Source organism: Mytilus californianus, unplaced genomic scaffold (genome assembly GCF_021869535.1).
Source record: "Mytilus californianus isolate M0D057914Y unplaced genomic scaffold, xbMytCali1.0.p SCAF_3, whole genome shotgun sequence".
Taxonomy (NCBI): Eukaryota; Metazoa; Mollusca; class Bivalvia; order Mytilida; family Mytilidae; genus Mytilus; species Mytilus californianus.
Window position 1 is genome coordinate 45,325,114 of NW_026262679.1, and position 22,768 is coordinate 45,347,881.

General features: G+C 31.9%; 2 protein-coding genes across 4 annotated transcripts in view; one reads left to right on the forward strand and one right to left on the reverse strand.

Annotated features, from left to right (window-relative positions):
• The window catches only part of LOC127734669 (prominin-1-A-like), a 42,852-nt gene extending 35,726 nt beyond the window's left edge, over nucleotides 1-7,126 (forward strand). Inside the window, exons 21-26 of the mRNA XM_052244664.1 lie at nucleotides 222-302; nucleotides 2,997-3,065; nucleotides 3,378-3,467; nucleotides 5,126-5,232; nucleotides 6,009-6,185; nucleotides 6,835-7,126. Of these exons, the coding sequence (XP_052100624.1) occupies nucleotides 222-302; nucleotides 2,997-3,065; nucleotides 3,378-3,467; nucleotides 5,126-5,232; nucleotides 6,009-6,185; nucleotides 6,835-6,874 (564 nt within the window). The 3' untranslated portion in view covers nucleotides 6,875-7,126. The remainder of the gene's footprint in view (nucleotides 1-221; nucleotides 303-2,996; nucleotides 3,066-3,377; nucleotides 3,468-5,125; nucleotides 5,233-6,008; nucleotides 6,186-6,834) is intronic.
• A 4,201-nt stretch (nucleotides 7,127-11,327) lies between these two features.
• LOC127734670 (uncharacterized) lies at nucleotides 11,328-21,068 on the reverse strand. Of its 3 annotated transcripts, none has more exons than XM_052244667.1 (4): nucleotides 20,937-21,068; nucleotides 19,672-19,745; nucleotides 14,328-14,659; nucleotides 11,328-11,447 (listed from the first exon to the last, which is right to left on the reverse strand). In XM_052244667.1, the coding sequence occupies exons 2-4, from the start codon at nucleotides 19,742-19,744 to the stop codon at nucleotides 11,418-11,420; spliced, it is 435 nt and encodes a 144-aa protein (XP_052100627.1). In that variant the 5' UTR covers nucleotide 19,745; nucleotides 20,937-21,068; the 3' UTR covers nucleotides 11,328-11,417. The 3 variants fall into 3 exon arrangements, with proteins under 3 accessions (XP_052100627.1, XP_052100626.1, XP_052100625.1); XM_052244666.1 differs by lacking the exon at nucleotides 20,937-21,068 and adding an exon at nucleotides 20,873-20,898; XM_052244665.1 differs by lacking the exon at nucleotides 20,937-21,068 and adding an exon at nucleotides 20,490-20,544.
• Nucleotides 21,069-22,768: the final 1,700 nt, after the last annotated feature.

Genomic DNA, 22,768 nt, shown 5'->3' on the forward strand with positions numbered 1-22,768 from the left:
TTGCAAATGGAAATCACTCTTTATAAACGTGCGACCGCAGCGCTAATCTGAATTTACCTAAACATGAAATACTAAAATCCAATATTTTGAAAGCCAGGTGAATACATATGTAGAAACGTTATGAGCTATAAGGGACATAAAAAGCACAGCAAACTTCAAATAAGATCAACTTTGCCAGATATAGTTTGAATTATTGTTTCTTGGTAATTTCGTTATTTCAGGATAAGATCAATGAAGTTTTAATAACAGCACGAAATGCTGATGATCAGATTCAAAACAACATGACGAGCATCATATCACAGGTAAGGAAAATATTGATTAAATGTGATAAATAAAAATGTGCTTTTGGTCACAAATAAAACAAATGTCACATTGCTAGTAAGAGGAGTACCGAAGTGTCGGATTGTGACTAAAATTGGACAGGAACCATTACGACTTATTTTTTGTTTCTTACATTGGTTTGTCATCTTATTTGATTTATGGGATATGAACATCGGTAAACAATTGTTGTCTATATTAAACGACGAAAATATGAGTAAAACCCATACCGCATAGTCAGCTATAAAAGCCCGAAATGACAAATGTAAAACAATTCAAACGAGAAAACTAACGGCCTGATTTATGTACAAAATAATGAACGAAAAACAAATATGATATACAGCAACAAACGACAACCACTGAAGTACAGGCTCCTGTTTGATTGTATGTGGGAAAAAAGCAATCGTACATGTAAGGTATCATACATATCTCTCTTTGTCTCAATGGTGCTTTTATCAATATGTACACACGCACTACAAAAGTCTAAAAGTCTGAAAAGACCAGTTTTTGTCTTAATTTGCATGAACTTTTACTCGACATTCTCCAAAAGTATGACTTGTGTCTTAATTTTTCTTGACAAATTCTCATTTATATTAAATTTGTATGAAATTTACTCGACATATTCTCGACATTCTGAATATGGTCTTAAAATTTCTTGACAAATTCTTGACATTTGAATACTGTCTTGAAATTTCTCGACATATTCTCGACATTCTTTTTTTTTCTCAGTATGGCTTGACATATTCTGAACATTTTGAATCGTGTCTTAAAATTTACTTGACAGTTCTGAGTTTTACAAATCATGACCAATATTCATGATATAACTTTAATATTTATTTCTCTTTATATGATATACTGTTGTTTCAAGTTACACTTCTTCACAACAAAAATAAAAGTTGGGCATGTAAAATAATTGAAAATTTGGGTATATAAATATTTTTACAAATGCAAATATGGCTATGAAATCTATAGTATAAAATAATTCAAATGTGGTTGTGTTGATATAAAACAATTTCAATGTGGGTTTTTAAATAATTACAAATTTTGATTCCTAAATCTTATAAATTAAATGATTCAAACCAATCATACTGTAGACATATTTCATTCTACATTCATAATATTCAATGTTGATATAGTAAATAATTATTATACCAAAATGTGGTTTATATAAATAGCAAATTATGATGATATACAAATCATTCATTTAACAGAAGAAAAATTTGTGTAATGTCATCTGTTGGAATATATTAAGTATTACACATGGACAGGATGTTCCCCATAAAATTAAGGTATTCCACACCCCAAAGTACACGCAACTGTCAAATAGAAGTTATTGCTTTACCTGTAATCAGCCATACAACTTATCAGTTGACCGACCATGCCACTACAATTTAAAAGTTTGTTGATAGATGAAAATGAAAATCATCATTTTGATGAAAAAAAATTGAATTGAAATGGATTTTCTTCATCAAAATTATGAAGTTAATTATTTTAACATAAAAACAAATTGAATAATTCCCAAAGATTAAAAGAAAATTATGATCTACTCCAGGAATAATAAAAAAAATGTATTTATAATGCGTCCCATCAATGATTTCTATAGAAATGGTTCTCAAACAGACATGCATAATATAGATCTAAACATTTTTTTCTTTTCAGGAAGGAGTTTTTTTTTATTATTTATTAATATTTATTTTTGATAAAAAATTATAAAATTCAACACTCAAATTTGAATAAAAAATGATTTTGGGTTGTTCTAAAAAATGAATAAGGTTTTTGAATCAAGATGGGAACAAATTCTTTGACCTAAACGAAAGCCCCCCCCCCTCTTTTTTTAGCTACACAAACCCAAAAGATGAATTGTGGGGTCCAAAAGAGATACAAGACACCTATTTTAGCAAAGCAAATTTGACTGGCAGTTTTGCGAACGGCAAAAATCTAAATGCTGTTTGTCAATACCTTCTTCTTATATTCCAAGTGAAAACAATTACTTAAATATTTAATAAAAATAAATCAAAATTAAACTACATGGGGGATTATTCAGGGTATTACAACTTAGTTGCACCAAAAGGGTATCTTACTATATATACCAAATTAATCCTTGATTCTTCAAAGTTTAGTTTAGCCATAATAAAAAGGAGTATATAACAGCAGTAGAATGTCATAAACAGTGCAGAATAAGTCTGTTCACATTTCAGGCGAAATTTATACTGTTGAGATAGTGTCAAGACATATTTAAGACTGTCAAGAATGTGTCGAGACATATTCAGACATTATTTAGAATGTCAAGAATATGTCGAGACATATTCAGACATTATTAAGAATGTCAAGAATATGTCAAGACAGATCGAGACAAATTTAAGACAGTTAAGAATTGGTCGAGACTAATCCAGACTCTTATCAGATGATACAGGAAGTGTCGAGAAATTTTAAGACAATGTTCATACTGAAAAGACACTTGTCAAGAAAAATCTAGAACCTTATTAGACAAATTCATACTATGTCAAGAATTTTTAAAAATTATTCAGACAAATTAAGAATGTCGAGTAAAAATTCTTGCAAATTCAGACAAAAACTGGTCTTTTCAGACTTTTTGACTTTTGTAGTGACGTTTGTCAGAGAAAACAATTGATAATGGCAAAATAATCTTACAGTTATAATATAACAATATTTTGTAGACGGCAGATGATTTTAAAAATCAACTGTTATCTTACATTGACTCGTATATCGATCAAGTACGATATCTGGTATGTATCAATTAGAATATGTGTTAGCAATGATTTAAACTATGTTGGATTTAAAAAAAAAAGTATTTCGAATAAGTTGGATATTCAATGTCATGTGATTTTACTACAAAATTTAAATATTCTTACAAAATCAATAAAAAAGATGTATGGTATAGTTGAAAGGGTAGAAAAAAATTCCTCTCAGTCTTTTCTCAATACTTTTGGACCAAATTATGATTTGAAATGATTTATATATTTACTCTGTGTTTTAAAAGTTCACAATTGCATGTATTGATTTATGTTAAACTTTTCATTGTTTTTATTATTTAAAAGATATACAATGAACTAGCAGCGTGTTTACCAATATGGAACCTATGGGATTCTTTGACCACAACTTTTTGTAATTATGCAATCGATCCATTGGTAAGAAAGTCCACTGAAAACAATCAATTATTGTAAATATTCTGAAATATGTGACACGTGATTTACATTGAAAAAATCCCGAAGGTAGCATGATTGTGGAAAGAGGAGAGTCAATATTTGGCACAAGAAAATACGATAAAATAATTACCCCTAAATACAATCAAAGACAAATATCAGCAAAACTTTCAGCGAAATAAAACGAACATAGAAAATGGGAATCAACTAAAATACTCGGATTATCGGATTAATCTACCAAGTAATTACATGGCGATCATTTTTTAGAAAATGACTTCAAATGCAAATTTATTATAAAGTACACTTAATGCAGTAGCTCGTCAAATGCAGCAACCCTCCGTAAAGAAAGTCTTTATAGAATGCACAATAACTGGAACGTTGTAATAAATGATAAATATATGATCAAGAAGTTCTGAAGCTGAAGTAAAAACAACAAACATAAAAGAAAGGTCTGAAAAATGTGATAAAAATATTCAATTAATGGAACAACAAACTAAAAGAAAGGTAACGAATTAAAGTAAAAAAGAGATTCAGATGTGTGTTTTTTTATACTTAATATGCTGCTTTTTTCGTTTTTCTTGCATACCGACAACTATCTTTACAAATAACAGGTATACAAATAAGTGTTTGTTTATAAAATCTCCTGATATCCTGCTTCAGTCCTGAGCAAATGAAAATGTTAACAGTACTGTTTACGAATCAGTTCATTATATGGTCTTCTCCGCGATTTTCGTTTATCCATGTAGTTTTTTTTTTTTTAAAACCATGCCAACAATATAGGATTATAAACTGTAATAGTGCCAGGGTTAAATTGCAGGATAAAAACAATATTTGTACATTGTCGGAGAATATATAATTAATATATATATATAGGACTCTGAACCGCGATGGTACTCCTAACCGCGATGGTCACACTGAAGTGCGATGGTTTGACGCTGAAGTGCGTTTTTGATCACGCTGAAGTGCGATGGTGAGAATGTGACGCCATCTTCTTGAACGCTACATAAAAGGTTATTTTCCTTTAAAACCAGTACTTATTGCAATGACTGAAAAAGTAGTAGTTATTTGAAATAAAAATACTACTTGATTAGTCAGAACGGAACAAAATACGCGGAAAATCTATACGGCTGCTGTGAATGAGAACAAGGAACAAGGTAGTTTTCACTGCAACAGAAGAAACTATTGAATGTTCGGTATTTACTAGTATATACTAACAAATAAAACAACAAAATCTCATAATACGTAATTGGAATAATTAAACATCTGTAGATTTTAACTATAGCCATCACGCGTCTTAGAGATCATCGTACATCAGCGAAAGGATCATCGCACTTCGGCGTAGACCATCGCACTTCAGCGTGACCATCGCACTCCAGCGTCCCTATCGCACCTCCGAGTCCTACATATATATAAATATATTTAAGCGAGCCTCATCTGCTAAGGACTAAAGATTTAAAAAAAAGCGGTATCGATTTGCCCACTTTCGAGTGTATGTTTATCATGTTTTAACTCAACCAAATTACATGTAAAAGTCTACAAAGTAATAAGTGTCTCATCAAGGTAAAGGTTTATTTATTTGCGCAAAGGCGTCTCTTTTATATTTAATTGTATAAAATATACAGATACACACTTTTCTATTTCAGAATGGATTCTGGTTTGCACTCGGTTGGGGATTATTTTTTTGCATTCCTTTAACTATTGTTGGAATTAAACTGTCAAATTATTACAGAAGGTTGAAATATAAACCTGAGTAAGTTATCTGAACTCTCCTAAAATTATTTAGGTTTCCTTCGGCAACAAAAAAAGGAAATTTGAGGATGTTCCACAAAATTTACCATTGATTTCCTATAGTGAGATAGTGCATTTATTTGATTCTTGAAAACTACCGTAAGGCCATCAAATTTAGTACTAGTATTTAACAAAATGCAATGTATCACTAAAATTTTAAGAGTAACTTTCATGAAACCTATAACTATATTATTCAACGCCAACGGTATTGAGAACTATGGGCATTATGGACAGTTTCAGTGACAATTGAGCATTACGTCGTCAAATGTTTTTAACGAAAGTCCGAAAGTGCTGCGGACACAACAAATTTATAAAGTGTCATTTTCATTTCGATTATAGTAATAAATGTAAACAAGTAACCCTTGAAAACCTATTCATTTCATAGACATCGGAACCAATTATCGTTAGCAATTTTTAGATAAAATCTTTCACTCTTCAAATGTGTTTTGTTGAGGGATTAATTTTGTTATGAGAACCAAACGTTCATCATGTTAAGAGAAATTCAAGAAAGAAGGAGTATCGCTCTAGCACTTTAATCAATGCTAAAGCCTGGTGTATTTTGTTCTGTCTTTAGAGTTATGTTGCTTCGTTTTTTTCTTTTTAATTTTTTTAATGCGTTGCTTTTTGGATAATTTACGTAATAAGTTTGATGCATATATACAGGTCATTCAGTAATATATAACCAAAACATATTTTTGTAAACAGACTGTATACTAAAGCTATATATTTTGTTCCCAGACCGAGGAAGAGACATGACGATGAACCTCCGCCGCCTTATACAGAGAAGATTGAACGCTACGAGGATGCAGGGACTAAAAATCAAATAGCACCCATTGAGATAATAAGCTTCTACGAAAAAAATCACAACAAAATAATAGATAGAGATATGGATTATTGGCCAATTTTTCGTCATAGGTATATAAAAATATTAATGTATATATAAAAAGACATAAAAAGTGATCATTTCATATTTATCCTAAAATGCGGAAGTTATTCTACATGGGACATGAGGAATGACACCAAACACAATGAATTGAAAAAAAGAAAAATCGAAAAGTGTTACTTTTTCTATTGTTTTTTTTTCATTGGAACCATAATGGTGTCATGTAGTTGTCACCATCCTTTACACATAGTTGTCTTATTGGCTATTAATCCAAATCTCATTATTTTAATATCGATTGAAGATCGAAATGACTACTTTTGTTTTGTTTTTGTTTTTTTTAACCCCGTAGAGGCTTCAAACTTGATTCCAAGGTAGGATTGTTTTTTTTTACCGTTTTTGAGTTGTAATACAATGGAACAATCAATTATACCATACGGTATATTTTATTTTTTAGGTTCTATCTGAATGGAACGTGTCTTTTTACTGTACAATACAAATTGATCTTGCATACTTTTTTAATGGTGTTTTTGTGGTTGGTGGTACTTGTTTCATTTAAATTGACGGAGCATATTTCTTCAAATAAATAAACTAAAGTATCTTGAATTAGATTTTGAACTCAGCACCAGTGCATTATTTGATTTTTTTAGTACTTAAAAAATAAGATTAATTCTTTTATTTCAGATCAAACAAGGTATTCCCAATGTATCCAACAATGGACTGACAAATAAATGGAGAACTACAAAAGATCTGTTATATATTGATATTTTGTTAATATTTCTTATGTACAATTTTTTTTTCTATTTCTATCACTATTTTGAAACTGTTAATGTTCGACTGTTAGTCCCCAGGGTACCAGTAGTCTGTGTTTCATTACTGATATAATTAAGGACGTGTTTCACTTTTAAAAAGTTCCGTTAATAAAGTTAGAAACTATTAGGAAACTAATGTTCCTAATACGTCATGAAAAGGTTGATCGTGTATGGCTTTTGTCAAATTGTTATGTCCGTTTTGGTCTTATATTTTTTTTTACCTCCTAGAGTATTCTAGTACTTTTACATCCTCTGCTTTCAAAATTTAGGTTTGATGCAAGTAAAGTCAGAAAAGCGCATCGGACACAGCTAATTATAAAGTGTTATTTTTAGAATGGAGTTATAACTTTATCTTATTTGTTGTTGGTGAACATGTATTTTCCAAAACGTTTTTGCATTCATATAAATCCCTCCTCGATTATTTTATATTGCTAGTAAAGCATGAAGATAAATTCATTCTAAAGAGCTTTTTAGTGTTTTTGAGCAGCACAAAAAATAAAAATAAACAATGAATTATATCAAATTTAAAACTGAATAATTTGGCATTTACCCTAGGGTTTTGTTTTGGCTTAAATTTCGACCAGTTAATGTGTGTGCCTTCGATTAATGATTTTTCTGTGTTTTTTTTTATCCGAACTGAAATTAGGAAGTATCAACCAGTTTTGTTCACCCATTACAATGGATTAATTTTTTTCTTTCTTCGGGGATGAGACCAATATTGTTTATTTCGCAAAAAAAAATGCATTTTTGTTAGCGACAGTTACAGATTGACATTTGAACAGTGGCCATGGTAGTGATTATGTTTCAAACATATGTCGAAAGTCGGTTCGATGAAGCGTTTGCAACATATGTCAAACTTAAAAAAGAGACAACAGCAGTTTATCGAAGTTAAAACTGCAGGAATCGCATGATATATCAAACAATGAAGACCGGGTGTAGCGATAAGGCAGCTTAAGCGTCTCCTCCTATGCATACATCATTCAAAATGCGAGTCAAAACTCAGTAGTACATGTTCTTGAGACCAAGACCACGATACCATTTCTCTCGTTAGTTGGGACCCAGACACCGGTCATATAATTCGTGAAAGCGACTATAAAAATTGTGTAGTGTCGAATCAGTCATTCTTTTTTTTCTGGAAGCGCTTTTAAACAATCCAGATATAAATCAAACCTTGTTTCGGTATTATCATGAATGTTAAGTTCAAATGGACATTGCGAGATAGCAACCTATTGAGGATATATGGCTTCATATAAATTAGATTATGGTCAGTTGATCTCGATAAGACATGATGCACTTTACATTGATTTAACAGCCTCCATATAACTAACCTTTAATTTGACAAAAGATACTAAATAATCACCAAGTCAGATGAAAAAGAAAAGAAAACATTATAATGACCAATTAAACATCAAGAAGATAATTCAAAAATAGAGGCTACAGTAGTTTACCGGTCTTAAAATTGTATAAGTCCATTTAGAATATACAAATCAATGTATAAAACAAAACCTTAGGGAATTGAATGAACTCTGAAACAGAGCGAAACCGAATGCTTAGACAGAGCAAGTTTCTTCTAAAAACACATAAATCACACACCTTGCAAGTTCGCAATATGTCGTAATAGGAAATAGAATATAATTGGTTTATTTTTATAAATCACACGACTGTTCGTGTATCTAATGATCTAAGACCACAACAACATATCGCTTGTATCCTATCGATCACCCAATTCTTTGTGGTAACCGTAAAAGTTATGGATTGTCGATTTCAGTTCTTTCTCACAATCGTACTTTAGCAGTTTTTTTTTGTAATGAATGAATGTTCAAGCGCGTAACGTACAAATAGGGATATGTAAACGCTGGGGCAGATGTTATGTTACAGATATTAAGTTACTTTTGAAATTGTCACGTTTGTCATAGATCCTAGTTTGGAGTCGTCCATCTTTGTCAATATAAAGATAAAGATTCAGATATGAGGAAGACCTTCTACCTTTGGTATTATCATTAATTTTAAGTTATCTTGGACACATCAGATGTAAGCATTCACACAAACATGCCATTGGGTAATTAAATGCCAAGACATTACCAATATATCTGAAAGTGAAATTAAGGAATTTTGCAAGATGCTTTTTCGTTTTGTCTTTGTGAAGGTTTTGTATGAAAGATGCATCCTATTAGTTTAAAAAAAATCGGCTTATAGTGGTTCACATTAAGTACGAATAGAAATACCGACTTTTTGTTACAAAATCAATCCACCAAACTCAACAAATTTGTTATCGATCATAAAGTCCAGCATTTTCATGAACCATTTTGGTACTAGGGACTACTGGTAATTCCTGTTATCCTATTAATGTATACACGATTCGAACAGTCAAACAATAGTGGCATGTTTTTTGTCAGTTCCTGTGTCACTATAAGTACATATGAACTACATTTGGTCTTTATTATTATTATAATACTGCATATCCATCTTACAAAAAACACGGCGAGAAAATACCGCACACAGAGGAGGGCTTCAGCTGGTACCTAAACAAAAATGTATACTAGTTCAGCGAAAATGGACGTCACACTAAACTCCGAAACATATAAATGAACCAACATTAGAAAAACTATACAAGACTAACAAAGGCCAGAGGTTCCTGACTTGTGACAGGCTCAAAAATGCGGCGGGGTTAAACATGTTTAAACAATAATTAAACATGTAAACTATGCATATCATCCAAAGTCAATGAACAATGACTGAAGGTGCAGGGCCAAATAACCTCAAGGAAAATGAGAAATGCCAATGCTTATAAAACTGCATACCAAATACCATTGACTTATTATAAGTGGTTCCCTTTAAACTAACCTAAGCACAACTTTAACTTGTAAACTACTAGTATATTAATGTTTCAAAGTCAATGATCCATGATGAAGGGGTGTGGCCATTTACTTGATAATGCCAATACAACTGCATACCAAATATCACTGACTTAACATTAGTCGCTCATCTTAAACTGACCTAATAACGAATTTGTACATGTAAACAAATCAAAGGTTTCAAAGTCAATAGACCATAACTGAGAGGGCAGAAACAAAATAATCTTCATGAAAAAGAAGACGTGCCAATGCTTATACAACTGTATACCTAATATCATCGACCTACCACTAATGGTTCCCCTTAAACTGGCTTAATCACAAACAAATACATGTAAAAAGCAAAAGTTTCAAAGTCGATAGACCATGACTGAGGGGATGCCATTGGGGCAAAATAATCTCCATGGAAATAAGATGAGCCAATCCTAATACAACTGCATACCAACTATCATTGATTTTGTTCATCTTCTTTTCATTTTCAAAACCACCTAGTAAACAAACCTCAACGTTGATAAATTATATAGATTGCGAAAATGAAGACGCGGTCAAATGTCTTTCGTAAATGAAATGTTAACCTCACTATGAATGTACACATCAAATATAATTAAATATCAACAAAGGGTTGACTGGGGTATGGGTAAATTTCATCCTTGACTGTTATTCTACCGCCAGTCAAAAAACAAACCTTCGCTAAAGTTGGGCCTCCGTTTGGCTTTGCGGGATGTATAAATACGCAGCCACGTCCGGTCGGAAGTTCGATGACAAATTCGAAGCCTGTTGTGTTGGTTTAGTGCCACTCCTTCGGCATATTAAAGATCACTTAACTTGTAATAAATATATGAGGGTTCGTTGGTGACAAGTTGCAAGGCAAAATATCTATCCTATCTAACATCTCTCATTTTCCAATGACAGTAAAAATTTCTTAACCTACTTTGGAGAATCTACATATTGTATTAAGTATTTGTTCGTGTCCTGAATATGTATTAAACATATGCCAGTTCATGGACGTGAAGCAAGCAACACTGAACCGTGAAAAAAAAATTAAATTTGTATACACTATGCAAAGGATAAGCAAACTTACGTTATTCTAAAGGCCAAAGAAACAGTAGCAATTAAATTTTTAATAAATTATGTCTATGGACAACCACACTTTCAATTATTATAAAGGCTAACTGTGATTATTTCTTTGGCCTTCAGAATAATTTTAGTTGACCTTAGATGGATTTAGCTATTATTTTTAGGTCCTTTTTGGTCATATACATCCTTGGCTTTCAAATATTCGGCTTTGAGCGTTCCTGATGAAGGTAAATCCAGAAAAACGCTTCGGACATATACAGTGTTGTTTTCATTTTTTACAGTATGTTTGATGTATTTTCTGTATTCTATTCAGATCTTCTAATGCTGAAAGATAATTTCTTACGTTTGATACAACTAGTGTTTTCCTTTAACACTGCCGGATAAGCATACATATGTCTTGTCGACAGAAACCCTCAATAGAATTAAGACGAAAATATTTACTTTTATATTCTTTTTATTACTTTTTACCAATTGAAGACAGAGACACATGTGGCACAGTTTGACTTTTGCAGCATTTGTCTGTGAATCAAAACCCACTGAGTTTTTTCTGGGCATTCTGAAAATATAAATTAAAGCTTTAATTTAGCCTCAATATAACAATTTTTTTTTAAATAAAAAAATATAAAAGATGCATTATTTAATTATATAACCTGTTATGTCGTATGAATAAAAACAAGTCCATAAAAACTGACAAAATCAAACGCTATCAATCAAATATGCAAAAAAGCAAATACTTACAATAAATGATTGAATTTGAATTTGCCTTTGAGTTCGGTATTTTTGTTATACTTTTTTCATAATCACGCAAAGAACTTTGAATACTACTGACAGTTAAACGTTTATTGGATTTCAAATAGTTTCTTTGTAGTACAATAATGAAGCGTTATTTTTCTTTTCCAAATAGTTCATGATATTCTTATGTACATCAACACCAATGCCTTGCCTTTTCTATTCAGAAGACACTTTGTAGCATAATTGCCTTAAATCTGGAAGGTTTTACGATCAATAACCGACTAGGCCAAAAAAAAAAGTTAAAATTAGCCTTTTCTTTTACTGCTAAGCATGAATGTCGAATAATGAAAAGGGACTGTTTGGCTCGGTTTGGACAGTCGTATAACAAAACGACATAAAAACAAACTGAAAAATCAGTTGGAAAAGGCTCGACTCTTACGATCCAACAAAGGATGGGTTGAGTAGATGATATATTGCTAACAGGATCAGACGCCTCTTGTCGTGATCGCAACCCCGAGTCCGAAAGTCGTCTAATTTGTTATAATCCACAGTTAACTCGGATGTAAATGGGTTATGTGTAAACACAGACAGCTAAAACCACTTCTCAAAACAGTCCAGCAAAACTTAAAATCATATAAGGTCGAGATATTTGCTTTGTAAAACGTTATGAGTTTGTTTTATTTTATATTGGTGGGGGGGGGGGGGGGGGAAAGGGGGGGGGGGGTAGGGGACTTGTACTTGAATCAAATCTGAAATATCATTATAATAAGAAAAACAAGACCGAACTTGATACCAGACTTGAACGTTTCCTGATCAGGTGTGACCAAATATACTGTTGTCCATTACAAGTAATACTTGATCACGTAAGGTTCACATTTGGACCATTTCGAACTCAGTCGACTATAACAAAGACTCAGTTTCAATAGCCACGTATGATATAGATTCAGTCGAGTACAACTCAGAGTCAGTTAGTTATAGGCAAGTGTGGTGAAGAATTATAATCGGACACGGCTCGGACTCGCCTAGATATGGTCAAAGAAATGGAAAAAATTAATCATAGGTCATTTCTATGTTGTGTTTTGTGTACTATTGTTTGTTTGTTGGTCTTTTTCTTTTTTAGCCATTGCGTTGTCCGTTTATTTTCGACTTATATGTTTGGATGTCCCTCTGGTATCTTTCTCCTCTCTTTTTCAGACCAATGAAAAAATTATTTAAAATATGTCGAATGCAATTCAGTACTATTAGGTACTGATAACACGCAGGTTAAATTTAAACAAGTAAAACCCAGAATTTTCCGGACTGAATAACCAAAATTATGTATACTTAACTACAAAATATGAAAATTTCAATCTTTAAAAAAAATAACTTTTAAATGTCATAATACAGAATTTGACAAGTAAAAAAATAAAAGATAATTGTAAATTTTTTTCTCTTTTAATTGTGGCAGATTTTGCACTTTGCACGGTGTTACTTTAAGAAATGAATAAAATAAAGAGATGTCTATGTCACAATACATTTAGATGAAGATTAATTATAACAAATTAACTTTAATTATGATAATGGAACATTTTCTGCTAAAAAAGTAACTGATGTTAAATTATGTAACTTGTGAAGGGTGGTAATTTCTTTGAAAAATTAAACCTTTTTTCTTGTAGTGGTTTTTACGTATTATAGTCATTAAGCAGATATTTTCAAATTTAATATTTGAAATTTGCTTCATAATAGATTTGCGGAAATAAATGTACGAATAATACTGATAAGAGCATAAAAAAACTGGTTCGATCGTTGATTTATAATAACTAGGGCCCAAGTTTGATCTTCGAAACTTCTGGTAAAAATATGGAATATTGTCATATCCTAGAGTAAAAGTTAAGAATTAACAACAGTTCATAATTGTGCACTGATGCATTTTCGAATTCGTAATAATAGTTGCTTAAAAAAAGTCTTTGTTACAAACATTACAATGAACAGTTTATTTCTCCGCTTGGCGTTTTTCGTGGATATCGATCGTTCCACATTCAAGATTTCTTTTTCTCGAAGGGGATTCCACTAAACGAGACTTATCAGCGAATTTAAATGAGCAACAAGACGGTCGCCACCTGTGGAGCAGGATTTATTGACACTTCCGGAGCACATGAGATCACCTCTTTGGGGCTCTTGTTGCTAAGTCTTTAATTTTTTTTTGTCATGTCGTTGTTAGTTTCTCTTCGAATAATGAGTTTGAATATCCCTTTGGTATCTTTGTCCTCTCTTTTATAGAAAATAAAATAAAACGGAGAGCTTTTCGTCCATCTGAATTTGTTTTATTTCATTTTATTCCATAAAAAAACCTTACGTCTAAATCAAAGTATCCTAACACCTATTATATGTGGTCAACCTGCTGACAATTTTCATATTCAAATCAAGCTGACCAAAGTCTGCATACAGTGTAGAACACTAACATAACAAAAAAAATGTATGTCACGTCCGTCATGTAACTATTTACGGACCTTTGAGAACTTCTTTTGTAATTAATAATAAAGTAACTGGGCCGATAGTTTGGTTCAAGGTTTGATTAAGTTTCTAATCCCATAAGTATAGAAGCTAATCTCTCGTCTTTGGTAAATATCAACCCATTCGATAAAATGGTGTCATTTAAACTACAGGGACACGAATTGATTGTTTATTTTAAGCCTTAACAGTTTTACGTAGTATTCTGACTTACTGATCCATCATTTGCTATTTGTGTTTTAGCTTTTTTATCAGCTTCGTCTTGTGTCATGGTCACATCTGGATTTGGTTTCAACACTAATTTTTCCCCTGGTGGAGCACATTCCCAGATTTCAAATAATCCTCCACATCCATGGAACACCCACCATTCTTTTTCGTCTAAACCAATTCCAAACTTCTCTTCTGGTGGGTCACACATATAAAATGACCGACGTTCTACCAAAGTCATGTTCCAGATTTTTGAATTTTCAAACTTTGTGTAGACGACTGTCGGTTCTTTGAACATGCTATCAGCTGTTTCTATGTAATCCACACAATCTACTTCTTCTGTATTGAATTAAAAAAAAAAACACTTTTAAAACCAAAGAAAAAAGTCAAACGTTACAACTGTTAATGTTATTATACCCAGCTAAATGAAGATGCAGCAATAAAAAAGACTCATGAACATGTTAAAAAATCAAATTAAATTTTAAGTTGAATATCATGAAAAAACTATCTTACTCCTCTCCATGTAAAAAATTCCAAACATTAAAGTTACTTACATGGCATACTTAAATACAATAACAGTGTTCTTCTTGAAACATTGATCCTTTTACTAACAGGGTAAATATATGGGGTCCGAATTGTACACACTTTATACAAAATTCAACGCATTATTTAGTTAGTCCTACTGTTTAAAAAGATACCAAGGGGCGCAATGACTAAACCCCTGTGCTTTTTAATCTTGAATTCTACAGCCATTGTACGTGCAAATATGTTCCACTGAGTGATGTCATGAATGCTTTTCATTGTTTTAATACTATTGTGTTGTCGGAAAACGAATGCCAATATCTGTAAGAATGTTTCGTCTTTGTGATTATTTGACTACTCCCGCGCATTTTGAGTGGTTATTTATGAATTTTAAGAAGTTCACAAGAAGTCGTCAAAGTCTGAATGTAAAGTGATTCCTAATTGACTCAGTTGAGTATTGTTTGTTTAAAGTCTAGTGGCAAATATTTCATGCATGTTCACGACGAGAATAAACTAACAATAAATAGAATAGGTAGTATGTGGTCGACCGGGATGATATGTGAGAAATTAGAAATGCAACTTAAAATGGTATATTAGATAAGGACAGAAATTTATCCTTGTAACAAGTCACCTACCGTTCCCTCAAAGAGTTGTTGAAAGTGTTCATAACTTGCAGAGAGCTTACAACTCTCTCTAAACGAGGCATCGGATATTACGTCCTCATTCTGACCGGAAGTGGCTGCGAATTTATACATCCCGCACAGCCTAACAGAAGCTTACTTTTGGAAGCCGGGATTTTACTGCCGGTCGGAAGAAGACCAAGAAATGACCATATTTCTATATCCAAGTCACCCTTGATGTTTAAAATCATCGCTCTTTAAGTTCATTAATGAATATATTCTCGGAATCGTCAATACGTGAAAGAAAAGTGTACTGATCCTTTCATATACATGTAGGGTTGTCTATCTGTATATATTAGTAATTAAAATTCGAAAAGTTAGACTTTCAAGACTGGTTGGTAATTGTGTGAATTACTCAGTTTCGCTCAAACTTAAATTTCCTTTATCCCATTGAAAGTAAAAAAAGGTTGTTTGTACTTATAATTAAGGATTTAATTGTAGAGTATAGTTAATTTGAGTAATAATACAGTATCCGTGTTCATGCCTCATATTTTTATGATCTTGTCTTGGTCGATGGTTGAACCGAATCGACTATCAAGTTCAACAAAAAAATCTTGGAATCGAACATTTTTTAGGTGTCAGAAATAAAAGACCGCAAAAAAATTGAAATTTTGAAAACATTTTGAAACACAGTTTGACAAGATAATTATACTGTTGTGCTTTGGGTTTGTGGGATGCATAAATACTCAATCACGTCCGGTCAGAATCTGCGACTCGTTTTACAAAATATCTTACGATTAAAATTGATCCCTCTCTTCGTCCAGTTTGACCCACTTTGCAGAAATAGCCTTTTAGATTTAGATTTTATCTGAGATACATGTATTCTCATCCTGAATATGCATAAAATATTTTGCCACTGGACGTTAAGCCAAATCTTTAGAATATGCGTTCATTTTTTATATAATGTCTTAAACGAAATGTAATTTTGGTAAATACTGAATTTTAATATTATCAAGCTTCATAATCGTTAAACCACTAACAAACAGTGAAGGACATTCCATACCACAAAGATCTCTGATAAAAATGATAGTTTCAATTTCCAAATAGAGATTCTTCCTATTCTGAGTAGAAGAATTATACCCGCATCACATGCGTATAATGTAGACATATCACAGGTGGTTCACTTCTCGGTACCCAAACGGTGACTTGGAAATAGAAATATGGTCACTTGGTTCTCTTCCGACCGGCAGTAAAACCCTTTCTAAGTCCGTTTGGTTGTGCGGGATTTATAAATTCAAAGCCACTTCAGGTCATAATGGGGACATTAAATCCGATGCCTCGTGTAGAGAGAGTGCTACGCTGTCTGCACGCTAAGAACCCTTGCAACTTGAGGGATCCGTAGGTGGCCTGTTGCAAGGCTAAATTTCAGTCCCTATCCAATTATTCTTATTTCCAGTGGAAGTCCAAACTCTCCGTTATTTATCCCGGTCGATCCCGTTTACAGGACCTACCTATTGTATGGGTTGTTAATTTGTTCTCGTCCTGAAAATGCATGAAATTTATGCCACTAGACATTAAGCAACCAACAATCAATCAATCTTTTCGATAGTTTATTTCCACTACAAAAACTCCTTTGAAAGAATACAGTGATTTTATTTACACGAAGATAAAATTGTTCTTGAACAACTCTTTCCTTGGTCAAATTTAACTATTTAATCGTAACCTTAACAATGAGGACGACAATTCGTTTAAAAATTGTTAAATGTGCCAATTTAAAAATAGAACAGATGACATCAAATAATTGTTGAACCTACGGTCATAAATTAATAATTTCAAAAAACATTCTTCCAACTTAAATTTGCTAACTTTTCAAATTAACTAGATGTAAATCTTAATTGTAATTGAGTATGCTTGTATATAAACGCATCAAACAGAAAAAAAAACACATTTTTGCAGGGTTTTGTAATTGAAGATGAAAGTAAGGCATCTTGTGCATTCAGATTTGACTTCTTACATCTTAATTGTACTTGAACAGGTTTGGTGAAACATGCCTTTTCCAGTTTGTAAAAAAATGATACAAAAGAAAGGAAGAAATGTATACGCCCAATTCAATTTTTTTTAACAAGGTGATGACGACTTCATCAGAATTGTGGTCAATGACAGAGACTTGTAAAATATAAATTTCTGAATTGCAGGATTGTGCGCTTGAAATTACCTTTATTTGTAGTAGTTTTCACTTTAAATTTTACCTTCTTTTTTTAAATTTAAACGTTTGAAGTACAAGACAACTAAACAGAAACAAATAGATAGATAATGAGCGTTAAAAATTGAGATGTATCATCTTGCCTAAGGGTTTGATCACATGACTAGACGTAAAAACCATGATTAATCTGTCAAATTTATTATACTTAAAATAAATTGTTATGTTGAATTTATAACATTCATATTTAAAAATCAAGTATTAAGAAATATTGTTGTTTGAAGTATTCTTTCCCGCTTAGTTTATATGATGTTTGTATATGCATGAGTCAAACCCATCAAATTCATCAGTTTGATTGTAAGTCATTATTTAGGAGATAAAAATAGAAAAGTTACAGATAAAAATAGAAAAATTGAAGGTTTAGCGGATTTTGAAGTTTTTCTTTTTGAGTACCAGCCTGCTTCATACAACATTCAATGAATAATTACGTAAATAGAATTCAATAGTAGATTTAAACTGAAGGTTAACTTCTCCTATGTCGAATTGTTTTATAGGTCATATGTTAGTGTAATGCATACATGCAATATCATTAAGTTAGTTTTCAAGATCAGAGACTTCACTTAGAATGTAAAAGTTATTTTTTTTTTATAGATTTGTCAATGCAATGATTGATACGATGGCCGATTTTCGATATAAGTGATTAGAATTGTATACAATAATGGGACATGTCTGACAGCAAGTTCATTTTTTTGGGGGCTTCTTTTCATAGCTTTTTATTATTAAAAAATTAAAAGCCCGACAGAGACATCTCTCCTCAATGAGTGCTTAACATTGACAGCCTAGCTACTTGGAACAGAAAATTGATCGAGAGGACTCACATATGCATTTGTATAATGTGCTTTAGAATATTTATGACAAGCATCATAGCAGAATTAGTAATAAGTTAGATATCGAAAGAATTATTTATATATCATATATTTTTTTTCTTACAGAATGAAGAGCGTTTGGGACTGATTTGGGTTGCCTTTATTAATTTTTTTAATTTCGATACATGTCATAGTTCTTCTAAATCTCACAATTAAAGTACACAAAATCTTGTCTACCTTTTCATTGCATTTTGTTATTTTAACGTGTGAATAAAGAAAAAATCATCATTTTCCGGGGAGTTAATCATTTTCTTTTTGAAAAGTTTGTATGAAAATCAAGTTATAAAATTTGAAATAAACTGATGTAACATTATATTGATGAATCTCTCATCAAACCCGTTTGTTTTACACAGCAGTTTCAAGTCTTCTTATAATGAAGAAACATGGTGCATGTTGCAATATAGAAATAAGAAGACGTGTTATGATTTTCACTGAGACAACTCTCCACCAGAGACCAACATATAGTAGAAAGTTAGCAACTATAGGTAACCGTACGGCCTTCAACAATGACCAAACCCCATACCGCATGGAAAGCTATAAAAGAACTCGAAATGACAAATGTAAAAAAACAATTCAAACGAGCAAACTAACGGCCTGATTTATGTACAAAACAATAAACGAAAAAACAAATATGATATACAGCAACAAACAACAACCACTGAATAACAGGCTTCTGACTTTGGACAGCCACATACAGAATTCAAGCTTGCTTCAATACATAATAAAAACTGTTACATTAAAATGATGTACTTCACTATACCAACATGAAAATGTTTTTTTTTTAAAAGAGCATTTTCCAAAACAGATTAAGATTTTACAATTGGGTTACATTGGATTATTATACAGTTTTGTCTGGATGGGGTTTATAGAATAGAAAATAATGAGCAAAAAATCCAGAATAAATGGGCAAAAAATAATGAATAGAGAAAAATGGGAAAAAAAGTAAAGAATAGAGAATAACGTGGTGCTAAAATATAAAGAATTGAGAATAAAGGGCAAAATAAATACAGAATAGAGAAAAATTGTCTACAAATTAAAAGAAATGAAGGACCCCCCATCCAGACCCTCATACTGTATACTCACGTTCTTGTGATTGCACAGAGAATACACACACAGCTACCAGTACAGAGTAGAATAAAGAAACTTTCCACGCCATGCTGTAAAGATATTAATTTACAACAAAATATTCAGTAATTTGTTACTGTTCATTTGAAATTTTTATGACATGTAATAACTAATGTAATAAGTTCATATTGAAATAAACAAAAGGGATATTTCCCTACAAATTTGTCAATTTGCGGTTTTATATTCTGATTTATCTGAAAAATGTATTCATGTAAAGTTATATAACCAAAGTTTTATTATCTAACAATATGGCTCTGTTTACGTGGTTTACTCTCCTGATATGTAATTCCTTACTGTCAACATTTATTTTTTTCTCAAATGTAGAAACGCATGAATGGGTATTTTATAAGACTTATGTGATGGAACAGAATATAAGTTAAAATTTGGACAGCACGAATTTAAAAATTTCTGAGGTCGAGTTTTGTCTAAAATTTTCTTAAAAAAAAAGGAAATTTTAATATAGAGGTCTGTTAAACCTGCTGTAAGAATCGGACAGTTGTCCTTAGCACTCCAATCCACCCATATGTACATGTAGTTAATACAGAAAGATATCTAAAACTTGTCTACATATCTGTAGGTAAAAGAACTGATAAAACGGAATCATTTTTGAGTATGAATTTAGAATAAAATAGGTAATATATGACAACCCTGCTGTATACAAGCAGACAAATGTTAATATAATAGTAGAATTACAATTATTTTAATTTGAACCGCACATAATTTTGCTTGTAAATATATCGATAGTTTTTGTGTAATAAATTACATGTAATACTGACTTTGATGGGATGAAATTCAAACACATGTACACTATGTGAACACACTAGATAAATAATGACAGTCTGACAGATTTTATGGTTATGACACCAATTCCTTTGTATCAGCACGTAAATAGCTGACTAACCGTCAAACATGATGATTTTTGCATAATTATATTTTAAAGCAGGACCAGTATCGATTACAAATGTAACCTTAAACTGCAAAATTAAGAAATGAACCTTCTTCCGTACTTTTTTCTTTCATTCCGACAAGCATAATCTAATAATATAACAACACGTGTATAATTAAAGGGTGTATCACGCGATAATTAAGTAATGTTATTTATATTTACATCAAAACAATTCTTGTACATGAAAGTTATTTGATATTAGAAAATCATAACCTTAAATCCATTTCATTATAAATTCCACAAAAATCAAGACGTATTTAATAACAATCAAACTTACATGATCTCTACCAGTTCTCCAAAGGCCACTACAATTAATCTACATTGAATAAGCCTCAGGCTACTATTGCATGCTGGGATATTATATGTCACAAGTTATAAATGACTCCCTTGTCTTATGAAGTGTCAAAATGAGAAATGTAGTTGTATATTTTGTTACGCAAGAGTTCACACGACTATTGTCTCTCACTGCGATTTTGTGTATTTCAGACGTCTTTAAGAAAATACCAGTTAATTGATATAGGAAGATGTGGTATGAGTGCTAATGAGACAACTCTCCATCCAAGTAACAATTTATAAAAGTAAACCACTATAGGTCAAGGTACGGCCTTCAACACGGAGCATTAGCTCACACCGAACAGCAAGCTATAAAGGGCCCCAAAAATTACTAGTGTAAAACCATTCAAACGGGAAAACCAACGGTCTAATCTATATAAAAACGAGAAACGAGAAACACGTATAAACTACATAAATAAGTTTGTTAATTACGATTTTAATTACAGTAAATGAAAACGAACTAATTATTAATATGGGGGACAAATAGATAAATGTGCTAGTCCCCAGTTGACAAAAAAGTCATGAACCACAATGCTTCATCATGTTTCTCTATATTTTATTGTGTATAATTAATCGGATTCTATTAATAGACAAAAGTAATAAATCTAGTAAGAAAAATTTTAAATTTTAATGTTTAGATTAAGATCATTTATCAAGAATTTTCTTTCATTGACGTATATAAAACGTCTGCTTTATTCATACTTTAAACTTAGTTCCTCCGAAATATTATGTAAGACTGAGATTTTGTGATTATTAAAAAAAATATTTATCAACATATACAGTCATGTATCTATAATGAACATACATGCACATTGGATTACAGTCACTAATCTCACAATAATAATATCACAAAGGAAAATGCAAATTGTAACTTTCCCCCACTATTCAGTACACAATCATTAATTTACCTCAAACTAAACCACTATCAGTGGCATAGTGATTCAACCACACGGGCGTGTCAGTAGCGGCAACAATGAAAGCTATTCCAGCTTACATGAATACTACTATTACTAGCACATATCTTCTAAAAATAATGGAATGGCGAAACAATCGCAATGGCAGTAAACTCATGTATCAAATGCTTGAAGTAAATTAAATAAAAAAAAAAACTATACAACTTGTTAAATTCAAAAATATTTTTAAATACTGGTTTGTTAATTAAAAGACGATTGTTCGTGTCTATGATTTGAAGCCTTAAAATGACGGACTAATGTGTGAGGCCCTTCTTATTGTTAGATTGTTATCAAGACTTTTAAAGTTCACATCACGTTACTGAATGCTGATCATTATGCTGGGAAGAAGAATCTATAGCGGGTGTAGGAGGTACTGACTCCTTCCTAACGTTTTTTCCTTCTTAGTTCTTTGAGGGGTGACAGTACTGAGTTGAGGTTGCAGTTTCATATTCAATTAATACAACTGGAAATTTGACCTTCCTACATTTTCGGGGCATCCTAGAAGTTTGGGATAATAGTAAACAGATGTGATCTAATCGTGTTTTAGCAAGTTATGAGAGTTAATCAGATCTGCACACCCTTTTATAGAGGCTTGTAGCAGTCATGTGTCATGGTGTATGACCGAATAGAGATAAGAAATTGGTCGAATTTGGTCGAGTAGAGATCGGGTATTGGTCGAGTTGGTCTGAGATCAAAAACAATAGTAGTCGCAGTATCGGGAAGCGATCTGGCATTGGTCGAGTTAATCTCGACCACAGATTAAACAGGACGGCGTTGATCGGCAAGCGGATATTAGTCGAGCAAAGGTCGAGATGATCGAGTA